Below are 20,735 nucleotides of genomic sequence, written 5' to 3'. Positions count from 1 at the left end.
TTTATCATATTGATAGTTGTAAATTGAGCTTTGCTATGATCGCCTGAAGAAATTTGATATTTTTTGTACTTCCACATTATAATCATGAATCTAAATAAATCTGTTAGTGATGATCACGAGGACAAGCCTTAATCATATTCCACTATGTTTTATTATCTTTAGTACTCTATGCATATGCAGTTCAGTTAGAGCCAAGCAGATGGGACTCAGGAGCAGAACTGACATCTTGCTTTAGTCCACACTGTGCTGCTGCTCTGGCAGACTATATCTCTGGTCCAGGATACTCACCCCTTACGAAATTCATTATTGTATTTAAGCTACATAGGTGAGTTACTGTACTGTCATTACTGTTTTTGTGTCCGCTCTACGTCCAGCAATGCCACTGATCTTGGTGCTATCTCACATTTCATTTTAATTACACGTTTTTTAAAAAGCAGATGTTGGGACTGCACATTACAGCATACTGAGCGACCAAAGACTGCTAATGAATCTGCACGTGTCTTCATATTTTTTACATTGTGTTCTGTTTTTGTTATGACCACTTGTATGTTTATTAATCCATTCCATGTTGAAACATAACAGCCAAAAGTTCTGTACAGCTATGTAAACTTCCAATAAACACTGATATGACAGATGCTTTGTTTAATTAATAACAAAACATGAACTATCCGATCAAAATCCCAAGAAATAAGATTTAAGATTCTGCATTTAAAGTGTCAACAGTGGCTAAGGACAATCCACAGAAAGATCTGGATGATCTACTCTAAGCTACAGTCATGTACCAGAACTCAAATCCTCAGGTCCTTATCAGGTCTTAAATGAGATAAACACAACTTTATGAACAATGACCAAAGGTTATGTATTACACACTACTTTGACTCTTTAAGTCCAGATGTGTGTACCTATGTTTGTAGTTTATAGATCCAACAACAGGAGTCGATGCTCTTTCAATGTAACATATTTGCCAACCATAGAAGAAGACGGGGCATCAAGTACATCCGGGTAATATTATAGTCGGAGCTTATGAATGCAGTGGTCATAGAAGTTTGGTAAGAACACTCTGAGGAGAGTGTGTGATGTTTCGTTCACCCTGACAGCTACAGTAAGCATACCCACGCGTGCTTTATAGTAACAGTGTAGCCTCCGACCTGTGGAAAAGAATGCTTCTGTCAGTGAGTAGCTAGCCTCAGTTAGCAACACTGTGTACATCCAGAGCAGCCAAGCGTAAATCTGGAAGGTCAGGATGAAAGCAATTTCTAAACACCGAGAGCGAAACCTAAATATTTTACTGCCACGTGGAGCTTTTTAATTTGTAATATTGCTACATTGGAATAAGTTTCCAAGTTAGCTGGCTAACTGAGTAGTCCTGCTTGATTAACTGGAAACTGAATGATGGACACAGTGTCCATCTTTATGGTGTCCACGTCTCTGCTGTATCTGGGGTATTGTTGTATCTCCATTTGTCAGTATTATTATTTTTAATGTACTTTGAACTACTTTAGCCCAGCTCTCTTTTCCCCAGGGCACCAAACCTACACAAAACCTCACAAGCTAGCCAGTGTCCTTTCTGATCCAGGCCGGTGTTGTGCCAAAAAATGATTGCTCGTATTTAAACTGCTATAAATAACTTGTTGCTCTATAATATGTGAAACAAATGTATCCCTCATGAATGATATCAAGTCATCTTGAGGCACAAACAACATTCATGTCACAAGGTAGAAGCTGCAGTCGGTTTTTGGCAGTGACTTTTATATGTCCTTAATTTTTCCAGTTAAAAAAAAAACATCTTGTTGACATTAAAAATGTCTTTTTTTCAGAGTAATCTGTTCACTGAAGTCTATTAACCAACATACATAAAGATAATACACATAAAAAACACACAGAAACATTTGAAATCAGTTTTTGGCACAACACTGGTGTTGGCATTACTAATACTTCGTCTGTCTGAAATCATTAACCACATGCCTGTACCAGATTTATGTTTCCAGGCATCATGCTGTTGGGGAATCATCTCTCTAAAAGCTTCACAACATTATATTAAAACGCATGTGCTTTCCCCTGCTGACACACACTTAGCCCAGATGTTCTCACATCTGCAGTCTACACATAGAGTCCGTTTTTATTTTTACCAACAGCTGTTTAACCAGGAAGGGATGCCACCTTTAGCTGGAGCCGAGTTGGTCCACACTCCATTGCAGCTGTATCGATACCTGCTCAGGTGCTGCAGGCAGTTACCGTCCACAGCAATGCAACAACACTATCGACATGCCATAAGACAGGTGAGGTCATCTTATGCACCGATCAATGACAAGCAAAATGTTTTCAAGTGAAACTGTGACGGTAACTTTAATACCGTTTGGACTCTTGTGTGACAAGACTAACTGAGCTACATCACATCTGACACAGAGAAATGGTTTTAAACAGCTCATTGAAAATCAATCTGTGCTCATTAAGTATTCATATAATCCTGCACATAGTGAGGATCGGGAAAACGATGAAAATTGTCTCAATGCAGAATTAGTGAGCCGTCTTTATTAAGCACCAGTTCACAGCAATAGTTATTTTAGGGACCTGGCATTAATAAAGAGAGAACAGTCACATGATCACAGGGTGACAGTGGGGAGGAAGAACTTCACTTTAACAGGAAGAGACCCACCCAACCTGGTGTGTTTTCGGGATAATTCAGTAATCTTTGTATTACTGTAGAGCAGGGGTCCCCAATCCCAGTCCACGAGGGCCGGTGTCCTGCAGGTTTTAGATCTCACCCTGGGTCAACACACCTGAATCACATGATTAGTTCATTACCAGGCCTCTGGAGAACTTCGGCTGTATCCCAATTCAGGGTCTGCAGCCTTAAAGTACGCAGTCTCAACGATCCTCAAGGGCCGCGTACTCAAAGACCGCTAAGGCCGGAAGTGCGAGCCTTGTCAAATGGGACGGTCTAGCCTCCGTTGCGCTGCCCAGGTTGCCTAGCAACCATGATACTAACAGCTAGAAGCGTTTCATACAGCTTTGTTTGACAGAAATGAAGGAGAAAATCATTTGTTCATTTCTTTGTTTCTACATGAGCTTTGATCATTCTCGGTAAGATTAAGCTCAGCTATTGAACGGCGTATATTTTAAAGTAAAGGCTTTAAAACTGAGTTAGTACAAACGTCACTAATGTCACATAACTTTGCCGACATGTGGCCAACAGGAATGTTTTAATGTTCTTCGTTAGTAAACATTTGCACATAAATAAGTGACATAATATTCAGTACTTACTTTTAAAAGTTTACTCTTCGGGCGCCCCTTATCGTTTTTTTCCGCAAAATTATCCACACCCACCGGCGCGCTATGCATTCTGGGATATGTTGGGCCACGGAGTCTACACCGCCACGTCCTTAAAATTCAGGGAAATGAAGGCCGCATTTCGAGCAGCCTTCGAATTGGGACAGCCTTCGTCGCGTCGCTGTGACGTAATCGGCCTTAAAATGCGGCCTTTAAGGCTGCAGACCCTGAATTGGGATACAGCCTTCAAGACATGTTGAGAAGGTAATTTATCCATTTAAATCAGCTGTGATGGATCAAGGACACATCTAAAACCTGCAGGGACACCGGCCCTTGTGGACTGGGATTGGGGACCCCTGCTGTAGAGTCTTGATCTTATAATATAAAGTGCCTTGAGGAGAGTAGCGCTTTATAAATAAAACTGAATTTATGGCCGTGTGATGTGATGAAATATGTCAAATGACAAAGCCGATTGTTTCATATTATACTCTACAGTTTATTTTGTATTGTGCGAAATACACCGATAACTGCGATACTTTTTCACCGCCGCTTTAGATGACAGTAGTCACCACGGCAACACAGAAGGAGCATACGAAACAAATTGAGGGGCTCGTTGCTAGACGAGGGGTTACCTCTGTAACCGAGTCTGACATGGAGCAGAAAACTGTGCTGTGCATAATCTGACCCGCCCCCCCCCACAGACACCCACACCACAGACCTCTGACACCACCTAAGCAAGAATCGCGTGTTTACGAATGTGAAGCACAAAGAATCACGAAGATAAATATACATATATGGTTTTGTTCACTGATCAAAACACACAACACGTGACTGTGTGGGGTTTATTTATAATCATATTTATTTAACTTTTTATTATTTCAATGAAGTAAAAAACAAGCAGTACTTTCAATGTGTTGGTTATATAAACTATTCACTGAATTTACAGAAAATGCCAATATTGTGATTATATCGTTATGGGGATTAGAAATGACTTGTGTCAGGAGATTTGGGTGATGGTGAATACAATTCATCTTTTGTTGACTGTACTGAAAACACCAGTCTTAGAGTCCATACTGACCACTTTAGACACGTGTGTTGTGTATTTTAAGTCAACAGAAATGTTAAAAATTTGACCATTTTTAAACAGATAATAATATAAAATGGAGAAAAGCAACAAAATATCTTAAAAATAACTCGTGCACAGTTCTACAAACGGTTGTTGCAGTGACGTGAAGAGGCCGATCTAACGCTGCCTTCATCACTAACCTTATTTTCGGTTTCTGTTGTGATGTGATTGGCTGGCAGCAGCAGTAGAACAGTTGAATTGTTAACGAGCCGTTTCCTGTGAAGGCAAACTCCCGACCTTTGACCTTTGTGCTGCACTATTGATTTGTATTATTAGATAGTGCTGACATGTTTATGGTCACCATAACAACCAATAACTGTGACTCATGCACCATTAATGTATCATCATCATCATTACTGCTAAAAGTAGTTTCTGCCAAGATCATAAAGTCTTTGTTTGCTGTTTGTTTCCAGGGTTACAACAGCCACTCAGATGAAGACGACCCTGAGAGGATACAGATGATCATCCAGAGAGCGATTGCAGATGCTGACTGGATTCTCGATAAAGTAAGGATAAAGGAAAGAAGACCTCCAAGGACTTACACACATGAACATAAAGCGTAATGTTCATTTCGTTTGTCATTCACAGTATACCAAGAAGAAATGAGCGCGTGTCCACGGCGGTGCATTTTGCAGGGCTGTCCTGGAGTCACTGGTGAAGGTCCTGTCCCTGTCTGCGAGTGCTCAGGGTGTTATGGTTTTTTTGAGGGATGACCAATGACTCGCTGTAAATACTGTTCTCAAACTGTGCCATTAAATGTGCAATCATGAACTTAGCTGGTTTGTTCCTTGGAGCAAAAGTCGAACAGGAGATGGAAACTGAAACTATTCAGCGAACTACAAAGAGTTCATGGTTTTATGCTTTATATACATATCAATATCCTCTACAGCCTCTGTGTCTGAATGATGAACACACGCAGTAGTTGGTCCAGTGTTGTCTGAGCATGGCGCCAGAAGCGACTCCCACCTTAATGCACGTTTAAAACTTTAAATATGTTTACAGCCTACTAAAAAAGGTACTAACGTTCGTACCAGAACTGTGAAAAATGCTACAATACTTGTTTTTTGTTTGTTTTTCCTTTACTGCCGTAGGTTCCTCAGGCTGCGTATGTAATGATGTAGAAGCAGAACTGAAGGGGACGACATACGACCTACAAGGCTTCTAGATTATCTTCCATGCTGAAGAGGAAGAAGGAGAACATGGAAGATGGCAGCAAGTACAGCTGCTACCATATCGCTGCCCGTACTTGTTAATAGTAAAAGTCTGGTATGGAAGTACTTTACATTCTTGTCCTGAAGCACACTTTACTACTTTGTTTGAGACAGCTAGCATCAAATCAGCTGTGTTCCTTACTAGAGCTGGGCAGTCAAAAAGGAATCAAAACTGACACTGGGAATCTCTAATCCACGTAATCTTTCCCGTGTCGGTTATTTCAGTTTTTTAAAATTCTGCGTTGTCACGTGACTCTGTGCCTTCTGCAGCATCATGGAGAAAAACAAACAAATCAACACATCGAGCTGTGCGCACAACTTCAAATCTCACGTCTGTTGTTTGGACACGTTTGACTTTAGTAAAGACGACTTCAAACAAAAGGGAGAAAAACATTTCATCATCCAACAACAACACTACAAATCTGTTGCAACGCTTGGAGGACAATCGTGTCACCAATTAAAAATATCCCACCTTTAACAGTTCAGATATTTACAGTACGACCTGACTGCACGGGGTTATGGTGTGTTGTGTGTCGAAATTTGAAGCGAAAAATGAATCTAGTTTGGAAAAAGGCTGGAACGTGACAAAACGTGGGACAAGTGAGTGCTGTGGTCAGTGTACTGCACACAGTGGTGATGGACACGTTTGAAAAAGCAGACCGTGTAATATAATGTACTCCTATTGATGGTGTCAACAACAAAATCAATGTTAACCACCTGAAAGAAAATCATTCAAAGTGTATTTTAGCTGTCAGGCTGCCCTTTCAGACTTCCTGGGTTAGATCCTAAAGGCCTGTTTCAGCAGATTTGCAGGTCAATGTCTAGTTGGTGGTTGGACGAATAGAAAAGCTGCTCTCATGTTGCATCAGTGGAGGGTGTCCGATCCAGAATTGCAGGGGAAGAGAAGCAAAGATATTTCTCTTTTCTTTTAGTAAATGAGGATTTTCAAGTGTTGCTATTTAAGTACTGAAAGAAGAAAAAGAACTGACTCGAGATCAGATTTCAGCCAGTTTGTCACAACCAGGAAGGAGTTTAGGTGACTCCATCCGTAGACCTACAGTATATAAAAGCACACGTGAACTGCCCTCGGCAGTTTTAGGCTTGTGACATGCTTTGAATGTTCTTCCCTATGTGAGGTAAAACAGTGCCAGAATATTTGCATATCACGTAATCTTTATTAACATAATACTTAATTGCACATTGTTAAACTTTGCTCACGCATCTCTTCTGCAGCTTGGAGGCAAAGGTGATACTTTTGTGCAACATACAGTATTCAAGTATAACCATTTTTCTCAAATGAATGCTGGATAACAAGGATACACATACAAGAAAACAATGAGAATGTTTCTTATGTACTGGCCTCACCAACCAATGGAATAAAACAAAAACATCCTGATCTGCTCATTTTTCTTGAACTGAAACTTATTTACAGCTACGTGCACATGCAGTATTAATCTCCATTGATACAAAAAGTAATAAAACTAGATATACAGACTAAAGTATAAATAGTATAAATAGGTTCTCTTTGTATAAATAGCTCCATCGTCTTCAGTGTTGGTGTGACATGTTGAGACACTTGATGCCAGCAGAGATGAGCACGTGAAGCTGCACTGTAAATGCACACACCTGCTGTCCACAGTGGGAAACAGCAGGCAGTCGGTTCACACACAGCACATCAGAGGAGGAGGCGTCCGTGACGTCAGAGTTTTGGGACTGCTTCGGAAAAGGAGCTGCAGCGGAGTAGTTCTCTGAAAATGGGATAGGCACTGAGGAAAGTCGCAGATTGTTTGGTCTCGGGAGTTCTTACTTCTGGAGAATAAACTGGTCGATGAACTCGTTCTGCTCTGACTCCACTTTGGACAAAGCTTCGTACTCTATACGATATCTGTGACAGGGACACAACAGAAAACAGCAGACAGACATAAGAAAGGGATACCTGACTATCCTTTACTTACGCCTACCACACATTAGGACAGCACTGGGCCTCCTCCGCTAGCATGTGTACGGAAATGTTTCTACCCTGCACAGAAAATATATATGTTCTCCACACAAGGCATTTATTTAGGCACACACAAGTACTATTATAATTGTTTTAGGAGTGTTACAATTAAACATTGGAATGCAATATAAATGCAATATTGTATAACTGTGTGACAATAACAACAACATGGAGCGTGCTGGTCTGATGAAAGCTGGAAAGTTTATGCTAAATGTGTTTTTTTCCTATTGTGTTTCACATCCTGTAAAAAAAACAAACAAAAAAAAAAACTAAGGTTTTGGAGAATTGTCTTATCCCTGATTATACACATGGGACACCATAGCCTACTGTCCTGCACAGATGAGTGTCTTTACCCACGCTTTTTTTTCCTATATTACCTTTCAAGCTGCATCTTCTTCTCTGCTATGAGAGCCTGAAGCTGCTGCTGCTGGGCCTCTCTTTGCTTTGCTACAGACGTCAGCAGGTTTCTGGCTCCAATGGCCTGAAGGAGAATAACACAGAATCATACCTGATATAAGTCTTATTCTCATGATCACATATCATACAGACACACTCAAATGTTATAAAGCTTTAGTACACGAACACTACAACTTCTTTTGCAAGAGCCAATGAAAAGTCTTCAAATATCGAGCTTACCTTCATCTTTTCTGTCTCTGCTTCTTTTGCCAGTTCATCCACGAGCTCAATCAGACCTCCCACTATCTTCTGAAACTGGCCAATTTCTGTAAAGAAGAACACGTGTCTGTACATGCAGGACCTGCTAATGTTAGGAGAGCAGGTTAAACTAAATGTGATCTGTGCTTACTGTCCACAAACTCTTTGCACTCTTCTTTGAGCTCTGAAGTCTTCTGGCTGACATCAGGCTCCAACACTCGCAGCTTGTTGAGTTCATCAAAATAAAAGCCTGCCTCAGCTAATGGGTCTGTAGCCATTGCCACGGGGCCTGCCACAAAGGAGACAGAAAGAGTGATAGAGGAAGACCGGCATGAGAGAAGTTAAACACGTATAAAACATATAGCTTTGATATCAGCATCAGCATCCAGAACAAGTCCTTTAACTGCTACTGTAGTTAGCAGGCTTTCCAGCCCGATATAAAATCTTACAGTACAGATGACTTCATCTGGCCCTCATTTACTAACACTGTGTTTGCATCGGTTTTCTTCAGCTTCCTCCCACAGAGACATGCAGTTAGTGGGGTTAGGTTAACTGAATCAAAATTGCCCATAGATGTGACTGTGAGTGCAAATGGCTGTCTGTCTCTCTGTGTTAGCCCTGTGACAGATCAGTGACATATAGAGTCTCACCCTATGGTGCCTAACAACAACAATATAATAATATTATTATATATTATATACATAAGTTATAAAATAATTAGAATAATACTAAAATAATATTGTCTTATTGTTCATTATTTGCAGTCTTCCAAAACATCAAAAGTCACAAAATAGATCAAACTGCAAGTAAAGAAACCAACAAACTAAACTGGAAGGTCTAGTGAGGTCACTGTTACGTCTATAGTGCCACAGCACTATCTGTTGAGCCCTGTGTTGTGGTTGTTTCTGCTGCTGCTGATTGAAGGTTTCTGGGAGTTTAGTGTCATCATGTTTGTTCTACTGGCTAACAATCAAAGATATCGCCGCAGCGAAGCCACCTGTTTGAAACCGAAGACCTCAGTTAGCCATGGTCACATGACGTCGGTGTTTCCAACCAGACGTCGGAGCCTTGTTTTTGACTGTATGTCTGGACGTCCAGTCACGTTTAGCCACTAACGGTAACATATGGTCCGTTTATGCAAAATGAACTTTTCGTTGAACTGTGGTCTTCAGTGACAGACAGGTTCGAAACGAACATTTTACAAGCAGCTCTATTCACGGTCAAATTATAATTAAATAAACACGTACACATAACTACAGGCTTCCCCGGTGCAAGTCATCAGAATCACATTAACATCGGATACAATGGAAACTAACCTTAACTTATTTGAATGTACAAAAACGTTATAAACAGTCTGAGTAAGTAAAACAAAAGAAAGCTGTAGTATTACTCACTATTTCTTGCCAGTCGAAATCACTAACTGTGACCCAGGCTAACACTGTTAGCTAGCTTGCTAAAATTAGTTAGCTAATTCAAATAGCTACTTAGCTAAGCTGCTCACTAACGCTAGTTGGACGCAACACATTAACCCCGTTAAAGCTAATAAACCTACGTGGACAACACGGTTTCATTAACCCCAACATGATTTAAAAACGCTTGTACGTGTGATTTTACCTCTTCTAACCGCAGTCACAGATGGTTCTCTGTTGTTTGACTATGTGGCAGAGTAACAACCAACCAAAGCTCCTCCTCATCTTCTCGCTGCCAGGGAAACCAAACGCTCCTCCCTGTGTTTGTGTGTGTGTGTTTGTGTGTGCGCGCGTTTGTTTCCGTAACCTGCCTCATCCAGAGCCCTATAATATGAAGGCACTTCTGTATTTTATAAAAGGTGCTTCCTATAGTCACAACAAAGAGTTAAAACTGAAAAACCAAGGTAAGACCTGTGGGAGGCGTGATAGCTGAATGAAATGGAACGGGACTGGCGTGTACACGAACATTCCAATCCAATGAAGGCAGGGCAGTTTGTCTTGCAATACCTGTTACTGACGGACGAGGGCAGCATTGTGCTTTGCAATTGAAGGCCTGGCCAGCGTAAATTCTAGTGATGGGATTTCCGGCTCTTTTTAGAGAACCGGTTCTTTCGGCTCGTCTCAATAAAAAGAGCCGGCTCTTTCGGCTTCCAACCGGCTCTTCAGGTTGTTTTGTTGCTTTAATTAATTTATTATTAACAACAATATAAAATTATGCAAAAAAAACCCGTGGTTTTATTTATATATATTTATATATAAATATATACAGTGGCCCCTAGAGACAAAGCACGTACAAACTCCAAAAAGCACGTACAAATTCCAAAGCACATACAAACTCCAAAGCATGTACAAACTCCAAAACACATTTCTAGCGTTAACTGAACTTCCATAACAGAGCTACCTAGATCACTTAAATTACACAATTGAAAGCATATGTGTATTGTTTGTGTATTTATACACAAGCACTCATATATATTCAAATAATTTAAAATATGTTCATTTACCTGTTACTGCCACACACCAAATCCGGTCGTTCGTACTTCCTGGCTTGTGTAGCCACTAGGTAACAAAAGCTCAACACTGCCCCCTAGCATCCTGGAGCACTTCTGTTGTGTTTTATACGTGTTTTGGAGTTTTTACGTGTTTTGGAGTTTGTATGTGCTTTGTCTCTGGGGGCCACCGTAAATATACTTTGGTTTATTTACTCCACATAAAATGTAATAAATAAATCATATAATACAAAAACCAACTATTTACATTTCAACTTTTAACTATTTAAATTTTCAGCTTTTTCCTTTTAAACAAAATTAAAGTGAAACAACACAAAACACTGCAAACCACAACACAACTAAATATAAATATGAAAAAATATGAAAACAAAAAGAAGATGCACATTCTCTGTCATATGGACCTGCATGAATAAACTTTCTGAATCCTTTATCATCCGCAACTGAAAATAGTTGTGGATGATTACTATACCTTTCTAATGTGATGTTATTGACCCTGGCTCTCTTTCTCTCTCTCTCCCTCCCGCTCTGTTCCTGTGCTACTGAGTGTAACTACCGCCCCTCCCCCCTCTGCCCAGCGCAAAGCACAAGGCTGCTCTGGAGTGAAGCGGAAAAAAGGTGAGAGAAAGAAAAAAACAAACAAACCCCACAGCTCGCGATAAGGAGCCGGTGTTGTGCCAAAAAGTGATTGTCTGCCAAAAACTGATTGCTCGTATTAAACTGCTATAAGTAAGTGTTGGCCTATAATATGTGAAACATATGTCAAATGCATCCCTTATGGATGACATAAAGTCATCTTGAGCCACAAACAACATTCGTGTAACAAGGTAGAAGCCGCAATCAGTTTTTGGCAGTGACTTTTATATAACCTTTATTTATGCAGTTAAAAAAAATCTCATTAACATTAAAATGTCTTTTGTAAGAGTAAGTTGGCCAAGAGGACAGAAGAAATGGCAGCAAATATGACAATAGTTCTGTAAAAATATTTTAAGTGGGGATAAAGGAGCGGATTGGTTATAATGCAAGTACAATAACACAGAGTTGTAAAGATACTTGAAAAACTGATAATTTTTAAATTCTCTATATAACCCCTTTGTAAACCCTGTTCACCGAAGTCTATTTACGAACATATGTAAAGATATTACACATAAAAAATACACGGAAACATTGGAAATCAGTTTTTGGCAGACAATCACTTTTTGGCACAACACCGGCTCGCGTCATTCACGTCAAAGAGCCAGCTCTAAGAGCCGTTTCGTTCACGACCGACACATCACTAGTAAACTCGGTGGAAGAAGAAGGCGTGGGCTTGAGTTGGTTGAACTTCTTTTTCTTTTTTAACAGTTACGCAGCGGCGATAAAGTTGACTGCTTGTGTACATTTATCTAACAACTGAAATACAGCGCAGGGAGGTCGGTGAGTAAATGTTTGTAGACGTATTTAGTGTCGTTTACTCTCAGGATGTAGCGAAGGGCGACAACGTTAAGCTTTCCACTGAAATCTGTCGGTTTCATGTGACTTGTTGAGTGTGACACACTTACTTGGCAACGTAAAGTTTCTCTGCGTCATATTTAAGCTTTGCTATCTTTGAATAGATTCAAAACGTGCTCACATAAACACATTTTCAAGATCTAGGATTTCCAGGTTTTCGCGTTCGAAGTCTTGACATCCTGCTCAAACATTAGCTAACCTTAGCGAAACACATGCACAGGAACTAGCGGTGAAACATTGACGCAAAGCTAATAATCCAGTAGCGTTACTATTTCAAGAATCCGGTGAATTATCGGTAATAACGTAACGGTGTGAAATGAGTACATAATAACGGTTCGACCGAACAAAGCATGCCGAGTGACCTGACCCCCCACTGACACGTGAATGCATCTGGTTAGTTTGCTGAAAGTCATTCTGCTGCTAAACGGTCTCTTTCTTTGACATGCGCACTCAACAAAAGCTGCACGAGATTATTGTTATTAGCCTTTTACCCGATAGTAGTGATTTTAAAGTTGAAAAATAAATATTTTTACTACCATTCCCGAGAAAAACATAAAACGCGATTTAAGCTTTTTATGTGGCTCTTTTCAGTGACTAATTATATGTGCCCCCTCCCCACCCTTTCAGTTTCCGGTCCAGCCTCATTCCTCTGAGGGAGAGATAGCAGTAGGGAAGGTGGTTTCCACTCTGGGCTGGGAAGATTCCCCTCCATCTCTGCGTGTTTTATATGATTAATGCAACAGTTTTGATCAACGCTGACCTCCGTGTAGCTCCACAGAGAATTTTGGGGTGTAATTCAGGACTCTTGTTTGTTTTGTTGTTTTTCAGGAATGACCTGGAGCACCAGGAGGTTGTGGCGGCCTCATCAATAGTGGTCAACACGGCGGGGGACCTGCGGACCTCCATCTGCAGGGTGGTCATCTATCTCCAAAGGGACATGTCTGGGGACAGCTGCCTACCCCAGGACCTCAGCAAGTCCGAAACCACCTCCCCAGACCTTCCTCTGGCTTGTCCCAAGACCAAGACCTGTACTCATCACGGAGCAGTGGGCTTAGGCAACAAGTATGTTCGGCTCAACGTTGGAGGGATGCTGTTTTATACGACGCTGCAGGTGCTGACCAAGCAAAACTCCATGCTGAAGGCTATGTTCAGTGGAAAGAAGGAAGTGTTCACAGATAAAGACGGTGAGCATTTCTGAGCTGCAGATACAAGTTTCCCAAAGTATAACCTCACACACACTGCATGCATATATTCACTGTGTTTAAAGTAGGAAAGATTACAAAAGTTCCACTAAATGTTTAAGTCGAGATTCTGGCTCACGAATCAAAGCTTGACTTTAAATTTCAGTCACTTTGAATTAAATTTTAGCTGCCAGTATTTATTCATTTATTTCAATCTGTACTGATTAAACAACAGGTGCTTTTGGGTAGTGGGGAGGCATGCTCTAAACTCGCTCTGTCCTTCGTGGAAAATGCTAGTTGACGTCAACTATGCAACAATTAGTTTTTCAGCAGACGTCTTTCTTATAGAGAAGTTCATCTGCAGAGTTGCACTGATCAAACAGACTTGTCAGCTGTTGATAGTCGGACTCTGACATCTGCACCCAGACAAGCACAGAAGAGGAAATGCTTAGTTGTCTTCTAAAGCTTCATATGTGCTTTTTCTTACATGAACAGGAACATGTTTACCATGAACTCGTGCAGAAAAGTTTCACAGTGATGTGTTTACCAACAAGGTTTTAGCAGCAAGCTGCAGAAATTGCACAGACCAGTTAGAATATAAAGTTTTATGACCTTTATAATTTGCTAGAGACAGGTCTCCATGAATGTGTCCGAGAGTGTCTGAAATAAAAACCTATGGGCTTGATAATAAAAGGCCGGTCCAACAGTGGATAAGACATTTTGACAGCAGTAACACCAGCGAGACTTGCACACAGCTTCCTCTCAGAGATGTTGGGTTTGCTGTCATGTCGGCTACACGCTGTTTCCTTTGAGGTGCCACAGCAGGTCCATGTTCTCAGCACTGTCTCTTTTTGCTCAGGTTGGATCCTGATCGACCGCAGCGGGAAGCACTTTGGCAGCATCCTGTGTTACCTTCGAGATGGCAGAGTTGCCTTACCCAAAGGTCGACAGGCCGTCCAGGAGCTGCTGGTCGAGGCAAAGCATTTCCTTGTCCAGGGCCTAGTGGAGCTCTGCCAAAACTCCCTGCAGGTCAGTTCCATCCATGCGCATCACTCCAATTTTAGCCAAACTACATTGGCTCCCTGTTAAATATCACATAGATTTTAAAATTCTTTTGTTCACTTTTAAAATTCTGAATAATTTAGCGCCCAGCTATCTTTCTGAACTACTCCACTTATACAATCCCAACAGAGCACTTAGATCATCCAATCACAGGCTCCTAGCACAACCTAGGTCTCGAATGAAGTCGAGAGGTGACCGGGCCTTTGCAACCGTGGCACCCAGACTCTGGAATAACCTCCCTGTTCATGTTCGTACTGCCGAGTTGATCCAGTCTTTTAAATCACGTCTTAAAACTTATCTTGTTACTTTGGCTTTTGATTCTAACTAGTTGGCTGTTCTAGCTTGTTGTGTGTTTGTTTGTTGTCCTGTTTTATTGTTTGTTTTAATTGTCTCATGCTTTTACTGACTGTGAAGCACTATGGTCAACACTGTTGTTTTAATATGTGCTCTATAAATAAATTTTGATTTGATACGGACTCGTACGGTCCACACAGTGTTTGGGCACTTTGTTGCTCTTCAGACTGCAGCGCTTCAGTACCCAAAAATGAAATACTGGAAACTACTTTCAAGTGCCAAACTGTGATCTAAGCAAGTTTACACAAATGGGAGTAGCTCTAGACACTCATATTAGCACATTATCGTCATCATTAATAATCATAAGATTACTGATTCTTGTTGGTTGTGCGGATGCAGCCTTTAGTCTGATCTTCAGCTCTGGGATCAAGTGATGAACACAGCAGGGCTCCAGTTCTCCATGATGTAACCTCTGTGGTTACTCGTGCTCACACAGCACTCCATTCAAACTGTTCCTTGCATTAGCAGTGAGATCATCTATAAATGCCAGTTCACCTGGCAGACGTGCAGGCCCAAAGATGAGCTCTGTCTCGCCTGTGACATTTTTTGTGAGCTGAGGCTCGTCCCTGTGTTTTTGAATTTAGTGAAGGCTTTTGGTATCATGTGCTGGAAACGCATTACTCTGTTCTTGCTGTGCAGGAGCCACGAAAGTGCTGAGAAGAAAACATTTGGAGATAAAATATCTTTTTCGAAGCTCTCAAATATTCATCTCGCTGTTGACTTTAAAAAAATAGAAATATTGGAGGTGTAAAGCGAGCAGTGTCTGATCATGTGACTCCCCAAATTCTAGTTTGTGTTACTCATGTGGTCACTGAGGAGTTAATTTAAATTCAGGGGTGTCACCCACAGTGCTGGCCTTCGGTGTAGTGGTTTTCACATTTACTTAGCAAGTGTAAGGTTGCTGGTCCAATTCCAGCCAGGAACACAGTCTTGTTTGGGGCTGTGACGGGAACGACGCCCTGTGTAAGAACTCTGCCCACTGTAACCACCCACAGTTTGTCTCAGGTTCTGTGTGAAGCTAAAAACGTCTCTGTGGATCAGCCTCTGTCTGGTTGGTTATTGTTAAACTTCCAGGAAAAGCAAGACTGTTATGATCTCAGATGTAAACTGTAAATTATAATTATTGTTAACAGGGTAATAAAGAGCAGCCCATGTGTGTTATACCTGTAGTCACCTCAATTAAGGAAGAAGAGAAGCTCATCCAGTCTTCTACCAAGGTACATGCAGAGCATCACTGTTGTCTTTGCAGCATCAAGTAAGGCTGTCATTTCTGAAACAATGTGTTTTTGATTATAGCTTCAGTGTCAGTGTAGCCTTGGTCATTTTCATTGTTACAGCAGAAACATGTCAGTAAAACTTCATTGTAGCTGATCTCTAACACATCTGATAACTCGTGTTTTAGAGGCTGCACTTATATATATATATATTTGAAATGCCTGCTTGAATATTAACGCAGTGGAATTCAGATGTTTGATCTTTGTGCTTGCTCCTGGTAGCCTGTCGTGAAGCTGGTATACAACAGAAGCAACAACAAGTACTCCTACACCAGGTAACAAAGGTTCTTCCAAAGATCTTATTGCCTCTCGTAATGCAAGAACAATTGTTTTCCTTCCTTTCAAAGTACTCTGTGAGGGGAGACTGTTGATTGTTTTGAAGCTGATAAACTGTAATGAGCTCGTGGACCAGACTGCAGTGAAGAGCCTCTGCTCTACATCACTCTGCCTTTATCTCAACAGCAACTCTGACGACCACCTGTTGAAGAACATCGAGCTGTTCGACCGGCTGTCCCTCAGCTTCAACGGCCGCATCCTCTTCATCAAAGACGTCATCGGGGACGAGATCTGCTGCTGGTCCTTCTATGGCCAGGGTCGCAAGCTGGCTGAGGTTTGCTGCACCTCCATCGTCTACGCCACTGAGAAGAAGCAGACCAAGGTGAGGCGGAACAGCTGGTGGGAATCTCCCGTGTTGCTCTTTGTGTTTTGTGGGTTTTCTTCGGGGTACCGAGTTCCTCCAGTTGATTCTTATTATGCTCAGCATAGTTTCTGGGTCACAGCCACAACCTCTCTGACCCTTCATCATGGACGCTGGACTGAAGGCTCTGCTGCCGGCATGCTGATGACTGCGCTGTGTTTGCCAGCTCTTCCATAAAGAGCTTTTTTTTTTTTTTTTAAGCTTTTCTTCAGTGTGAAAGATTTCAAACTTCACACTTGTTTGATAGCAGCTTTGTGCACTTTGTTGCTTTTTTACACACATACAGGTCGTTGAGTTTGTGAACTAAAAGGAAGTAAGAAAACATTAAAAACTGAGCACACGCTAATGGATGAGGCTAAACACTGGACCTGCAGCGGTTAGCACAGTTTGTATGGTGTGAGTGGCAGCAAAGGTGGATTGCTTTACCTGCTGTGACGCTCCAGGTGATGTGACTAAGCTGGGTGGTGGGATTTCAAAGTTTCCTTTCAATCACTCCTTCTCAGGTGGAATTCCCTGAAGCACGAATCTACGAGGAGACTCTGAACACCTTGCTTTACGAGACGATGCCGCTGCCCGACAACTCCCTGCTCGAGGCCACGCGTCGGAGATACAACAACTGTGGCTCTCACAGCGAGGAGGAGGAGGGGCCTGGAGGTCCAGAACTGCGCGAGCGTGTCCGTAGAATCCACGTCAAGAGGTACAGCACATACGACGACAGGCAGCTGGGACACTAGGACCGCTGGACAGACTGCAGCTTTTTTTTTGATGATGATGATGATGATGAACTTAAAGTCCGATTGATGCTCATATGTTGTTCTTTTATTACTTTCTGTCGTCTCAGAGGTGCAAGTGATGGCCTCAGTGAAACTGCACGTGGCTGTAGATGTTCTCTGCTCATTCATACTTTACACGTCATCAGGATTCAGAGCAGCGTTAAACACCGAATACCTGCAGCTTTTTCTTTTCTAATCAAATTTACATTTTGAAGTGCAACAAAGATAACCACTACTATGCATTGTTTATCAAAACCATCATAGCACACGTAGCAGCAAAGCACGTTTCACATTTATAGACTGTATTTTTCACAGACACATTTCCAGGTTGTTGTTTGCCGGTGACGAATCTGTTGGAGGTTTACTGGAAATGCTTTGCCTCGAAGATGTTTTAATGGAGTTTTTCATAATGCCTCTAAGATAAAAGTTACTGTTGTTCTGTATTTGTTTGTCTTTGTTTGTGGGAGGCAGGTGTTATTGTGGTTTGAGCTCAGCTGCCAGAGGATTCAAACGCAGGCGACTCAGAGACCAGCTGATGCTGAGCTATTCTAACGCCTCAGATTTCAGTCTTCAGACAACTTTGACCATTTTCAGAGGACTGTTGGGGTTTTTGTTTGTCATTCAAGCTTTTAAAAACAGGAACCTAGCAACAAGGTGATTCTCGATTACTGAGAGTTGATTTTGTCATCGGGATAAAGGAAAAGGGAAGCAGGGAGATGCTCTAAAGCACAGGTGTCAAACTCCAGTCCTCGAGGGCCGGCGTCCTGAAACTTTTCCTCGTGTCTCTGCTGTCTCTGCTGGCAAGACTCTATAAAACTTGACTACATGCTGAGGTGGCAGCTCAGTCACTTGATTCATGTTACAGCAGCTCACGACTGAATGAACACGGTGCAATAAAAGTACTTTTACATTTTTCCAAACACTTCACTTTAATTTACTTGAGTGGGGTGAGAGGTTTCCTAACCCAGCATGCAGTCAGGTTCTACAGTCTTGCTAATGACCGACTTGTGTTAGTCAGGTGTGTCGCAGCAGGGACACATGGAAAAGTTTCAGGATGCCGGCCCTCGAGGACTGAAGCATGAAGAAGGTTGATACTCGCAAAACTTGGAGCTGGAGTTGTGATGATGTTCACAGAGTGGCTCACAGACAGCATTTACCTACATGTATGTAAATGGGCAGCACTTAAACAGCCAATCCTTCTATTGCTGTAGCTGCAGAGATGAAGGTTGAGCTCTACAGCAGCACCACATCCCACCAAGGGTTTCCAAACCGTAGCAGGAGCATGGATGTTTTGGGAGGGGAAAATGTATTTTAAAGATTTTTACAGGTTTAATATTGATTCATTTGTAATGGAGTACAATACAAAGTGTTTGTGTAAAGGGAAATTGTGCAAACAAGTATTCTAAGTCAACCGTGGTGACTCTGAGCTGCTGGCATTGAAACACCTGAAGCAACGGACACAGTAGATGGAGGAACGGCTGCTACAGCATGACTGCGGCTCTTTATTATTCACCCAAAGCACCGATGCATAAATGCTCAAAGAGCAAATGTGTTGGTACCTTTGCAGGATCACAGTATTCACTGCAACACTTACCTTGTGTCCTCTGCCTTGGAGCTTGTTCCCACTTTCAGTGACACAGACGGATCCACTCATCATCCTGTGGGTTCAAGTCAGGTGTCATTATTAAATTATAGTGGGCATCATGCTCACTAATGCTGACCCCTTGGCCTGTCCCAACCAAATATACAGTTTCTTTGTGAAACAGAACTGGATGTAAAATTTCATTTAGTCTTAAATGGATGATGGAACAAAGCTGTTCACTGGAAATGTGTTATACGCTCTTTGGCCACAAGAGGGCGAGTGTGCACACATATTAAGACTGATCAAACCTGACTGTGCTACAGGAAACTGAGATACTGTCTAGTTCCTGCATCAAAGAAGTCACCGCCATCAACGTTTAACAGGTTGTCAGTTGCCCTCGATCACATGTGATGAAGGTACTGGAGACACTGATAGAGGTCCACAACCATTACATCACCAGGTCGTGGCCCACCTCAGACCACAGGTGAAAACATGTCTTGAAGCGTACCCGTACAAGGCGACTGTGATCTCTGTTTCTGTTCACCATCAACTAAGACGTTCAGCACGACTTCGGGTCATGTCACCCACACAAATACTCACAAATACAACTGGATGGATGTGTTAGTGACAGGAGCACCCGCTGAGGATTTTGCGGAAACATGTGGCGGGAATCATCGGCTGCTGTGATGGAGGAGTACCTGGGCGTCCACTCTGACAATTTGCTGAAACGGAAGACCAACATAGAGGCTGTATGCAACAAGATGAGTCGATTCCTAAACAAAATGCTTCAGTGAGAGCACACATGCAAGGTCTTAAATAATCAGGCCCCATCTTATCTTAATGACCTTGTAGTACCATATCACCCTATTAGAGCACTTCGCTCTCGCTCTGCAGGCCTACTTGTTGTTCCAGAGTATTTAAAAGTAGAATGGGAGGCAGAGCCTTCAGTTTTCAGGCCCCTCTTCTGTGGAACCAGCTTCCAGTTTGGATTCGGGAGACAGACACTATCTCTACTTTTAAGATTTTCATAAAAACTGCCTTTTAACTTTCCTGTTAAAAGGGATTTTTTTCCTTCCCACTGTCGCCAAAGTGCTTGCTCATAGGGGTTCATATGATTGTTGGGGTTTTCGCTGTATTATTGTTGAGTCTTTATCTTACAATCTAAAACACTTTGAGGCAAATGTTGTGATTTGGTGCTATGTAAATAAAACTGAATTGAATTGGTGCCCTGAACCAAACCATGTGCACACAGACACCAAGAATCACTGCAAACATGGGACGTGCAGGGCCAGAGTCAATGATTTTGACTTTGATAGGACACTGATAGAGGTCCACAACCATTACATCACCAGGTCTGAGGTCACCATGGAACTCAGGTAGGACGGGGCATTTGGCAGCCGATATAAAATTATACTCAGTTCTCTTATAAGGAAGCGCTGATTATGATGACAGCAGTCAAACAGGCATTGATGAAGGAGTTCAAAATGTAAACAGATAAGCTCAGCGTAGAGGAAAAAGTTGTTCCCCTTCACACTGGCAGGGATCTGGATCCACGCATGACAGCTGCTCCAGGATGGAAAGGTCC

General features: G+C 41.9%; 3 protein-coding genes across 9 annotated transcripts; 2 read left to right on the top strand and 1 right to left on the bottom strand.

The window, feature by feature from the left end:
• Positions 1 to 939: 939 nt before the first annotated feature.
• Positions 940 to 7,003, top strand: lyrm9 (LYR motif containing 9). 6 transcript variants are annotated; one of them, XR_014802149.1, is made up of 5 exons: positions 1,150 to 1,172; positions 2,136 to 2,279; positions 4,810 to 4,902; positions 4,985 to 5,056; positions 5,488 to 7,003. XR_014802149.1 is itself a non-coding variant. In XM_084949925.1 (4 exons), the coding sequence occupies exons 1-4, from the start codon at positions 940 to 942 to the stop codon at positions 5,000 to 5,002; spliced, it is 318 nt and encodes a 105-aa protein (XP_084806051.1). In that variant the 3' UTR covers positions 5,003 to 7,003. The 6 variants fall into 6 exon arrangements, 4 of the variants coding, with proteins under 4 accessions (XP_084806051.1, XP_084806049.1, XP_084806048.1 ...); XR_014802148.1 differs by having other exon boundaries at positions 1,151 to 1,172; positions 4,985 to 5,122; XM_084949925.1 differs by lacking the exon at positions 1,150 to 1,172 and adding an exon at positions 940 to 1,002 and having other exon boundaries at positions 4,985 to 7,003.
• Positions 6,761 to 10,275, bottom strand: ift20 (intraflagellar transport 20 homolog (Chlamydomonas)). The gene is made up of 5 exons (XM_084949920.1): positions 9,875 to 10,275; positions 8,412 to 8,549; positions 8,243 to 8,328; positions 7,984 to 8,087; positions 6,761 to 7,492 (listed from the first exon to the last, which is right to left on the bottom strand). The coding sequence occupies exons 2-5, from the start codon at positions 8,536 to 8,538 to the stop codon at positions 7,411 to 7,413; spliced, it is 399 nt and encodes a 132-aa protein (XP_084806046.1). The 5' UTR covers positions 8,539 to 8,549; positions 9,875 to 10,275; the 3' UTR covers positions 6,761 to 7,410.
• A 1,718-nt stretch (positions 10,276 to 11,993) lies between these two features.
• Positions 11,994 to 18,011, top strand: tnfaip1 (tumor necrosis factor, alpha-induced protein 1 (endothelial)). Of its 2 annotated transcripts, XM_084949918.1 has the most exons (7): positions 11,995 to 12,152; positions 13,056 to 13,411; positions 14,268 to 14,437; positions 15,958 to 16,041; positions 16,321 to 16,373; positions 16,561 to 16,756; positions 17,299 to 18,011. In XM_084949918.1, exons 2-7 carry the CDS (start codon positions 13,165 to 13,167, stop codon positions 17,527 to 17,529), a joined length of 981 nt encoding a protein of 326 aa, XP_084806044.1. In that variant the 5' UTR covers positions 11,995 to 12,152; positions 13,056 to 13,164; the 3' UTR covers positions 17,530 to 18,011. The 2 variants fall into 2 exon arrangements, with proteins under 2 accessions (XP_084806045.1, XP_084806044.1); XM_084949919.1 differs by lacking the exon at positions 15,958 to 16,041 and having other exon boundaries at positions 11,994 to 12,152.
• The last annotated feature ends 2,724 nt before the right edge of the window (positions 18,012 to 20,735 follow it).

This window comes from Perissodus microlepis, chromosome 14 (assembly GCF_051167445.1).
Source record: "Perissodus microlepis isolate ML-2025 ecotype Zambia chromosome 14, ASM5116744v1, whole genome shotgun sequence".
NCBI classification, from domain to species: Eukaryota; Metazoa; Chordata; class Actinopteri; order Cichliformes; family Cichlidae; genus Perissodus; species Perissodus microlepis.
This window is presented reverse-complemented; position numbering and strand designations above follow the sequence as displayed.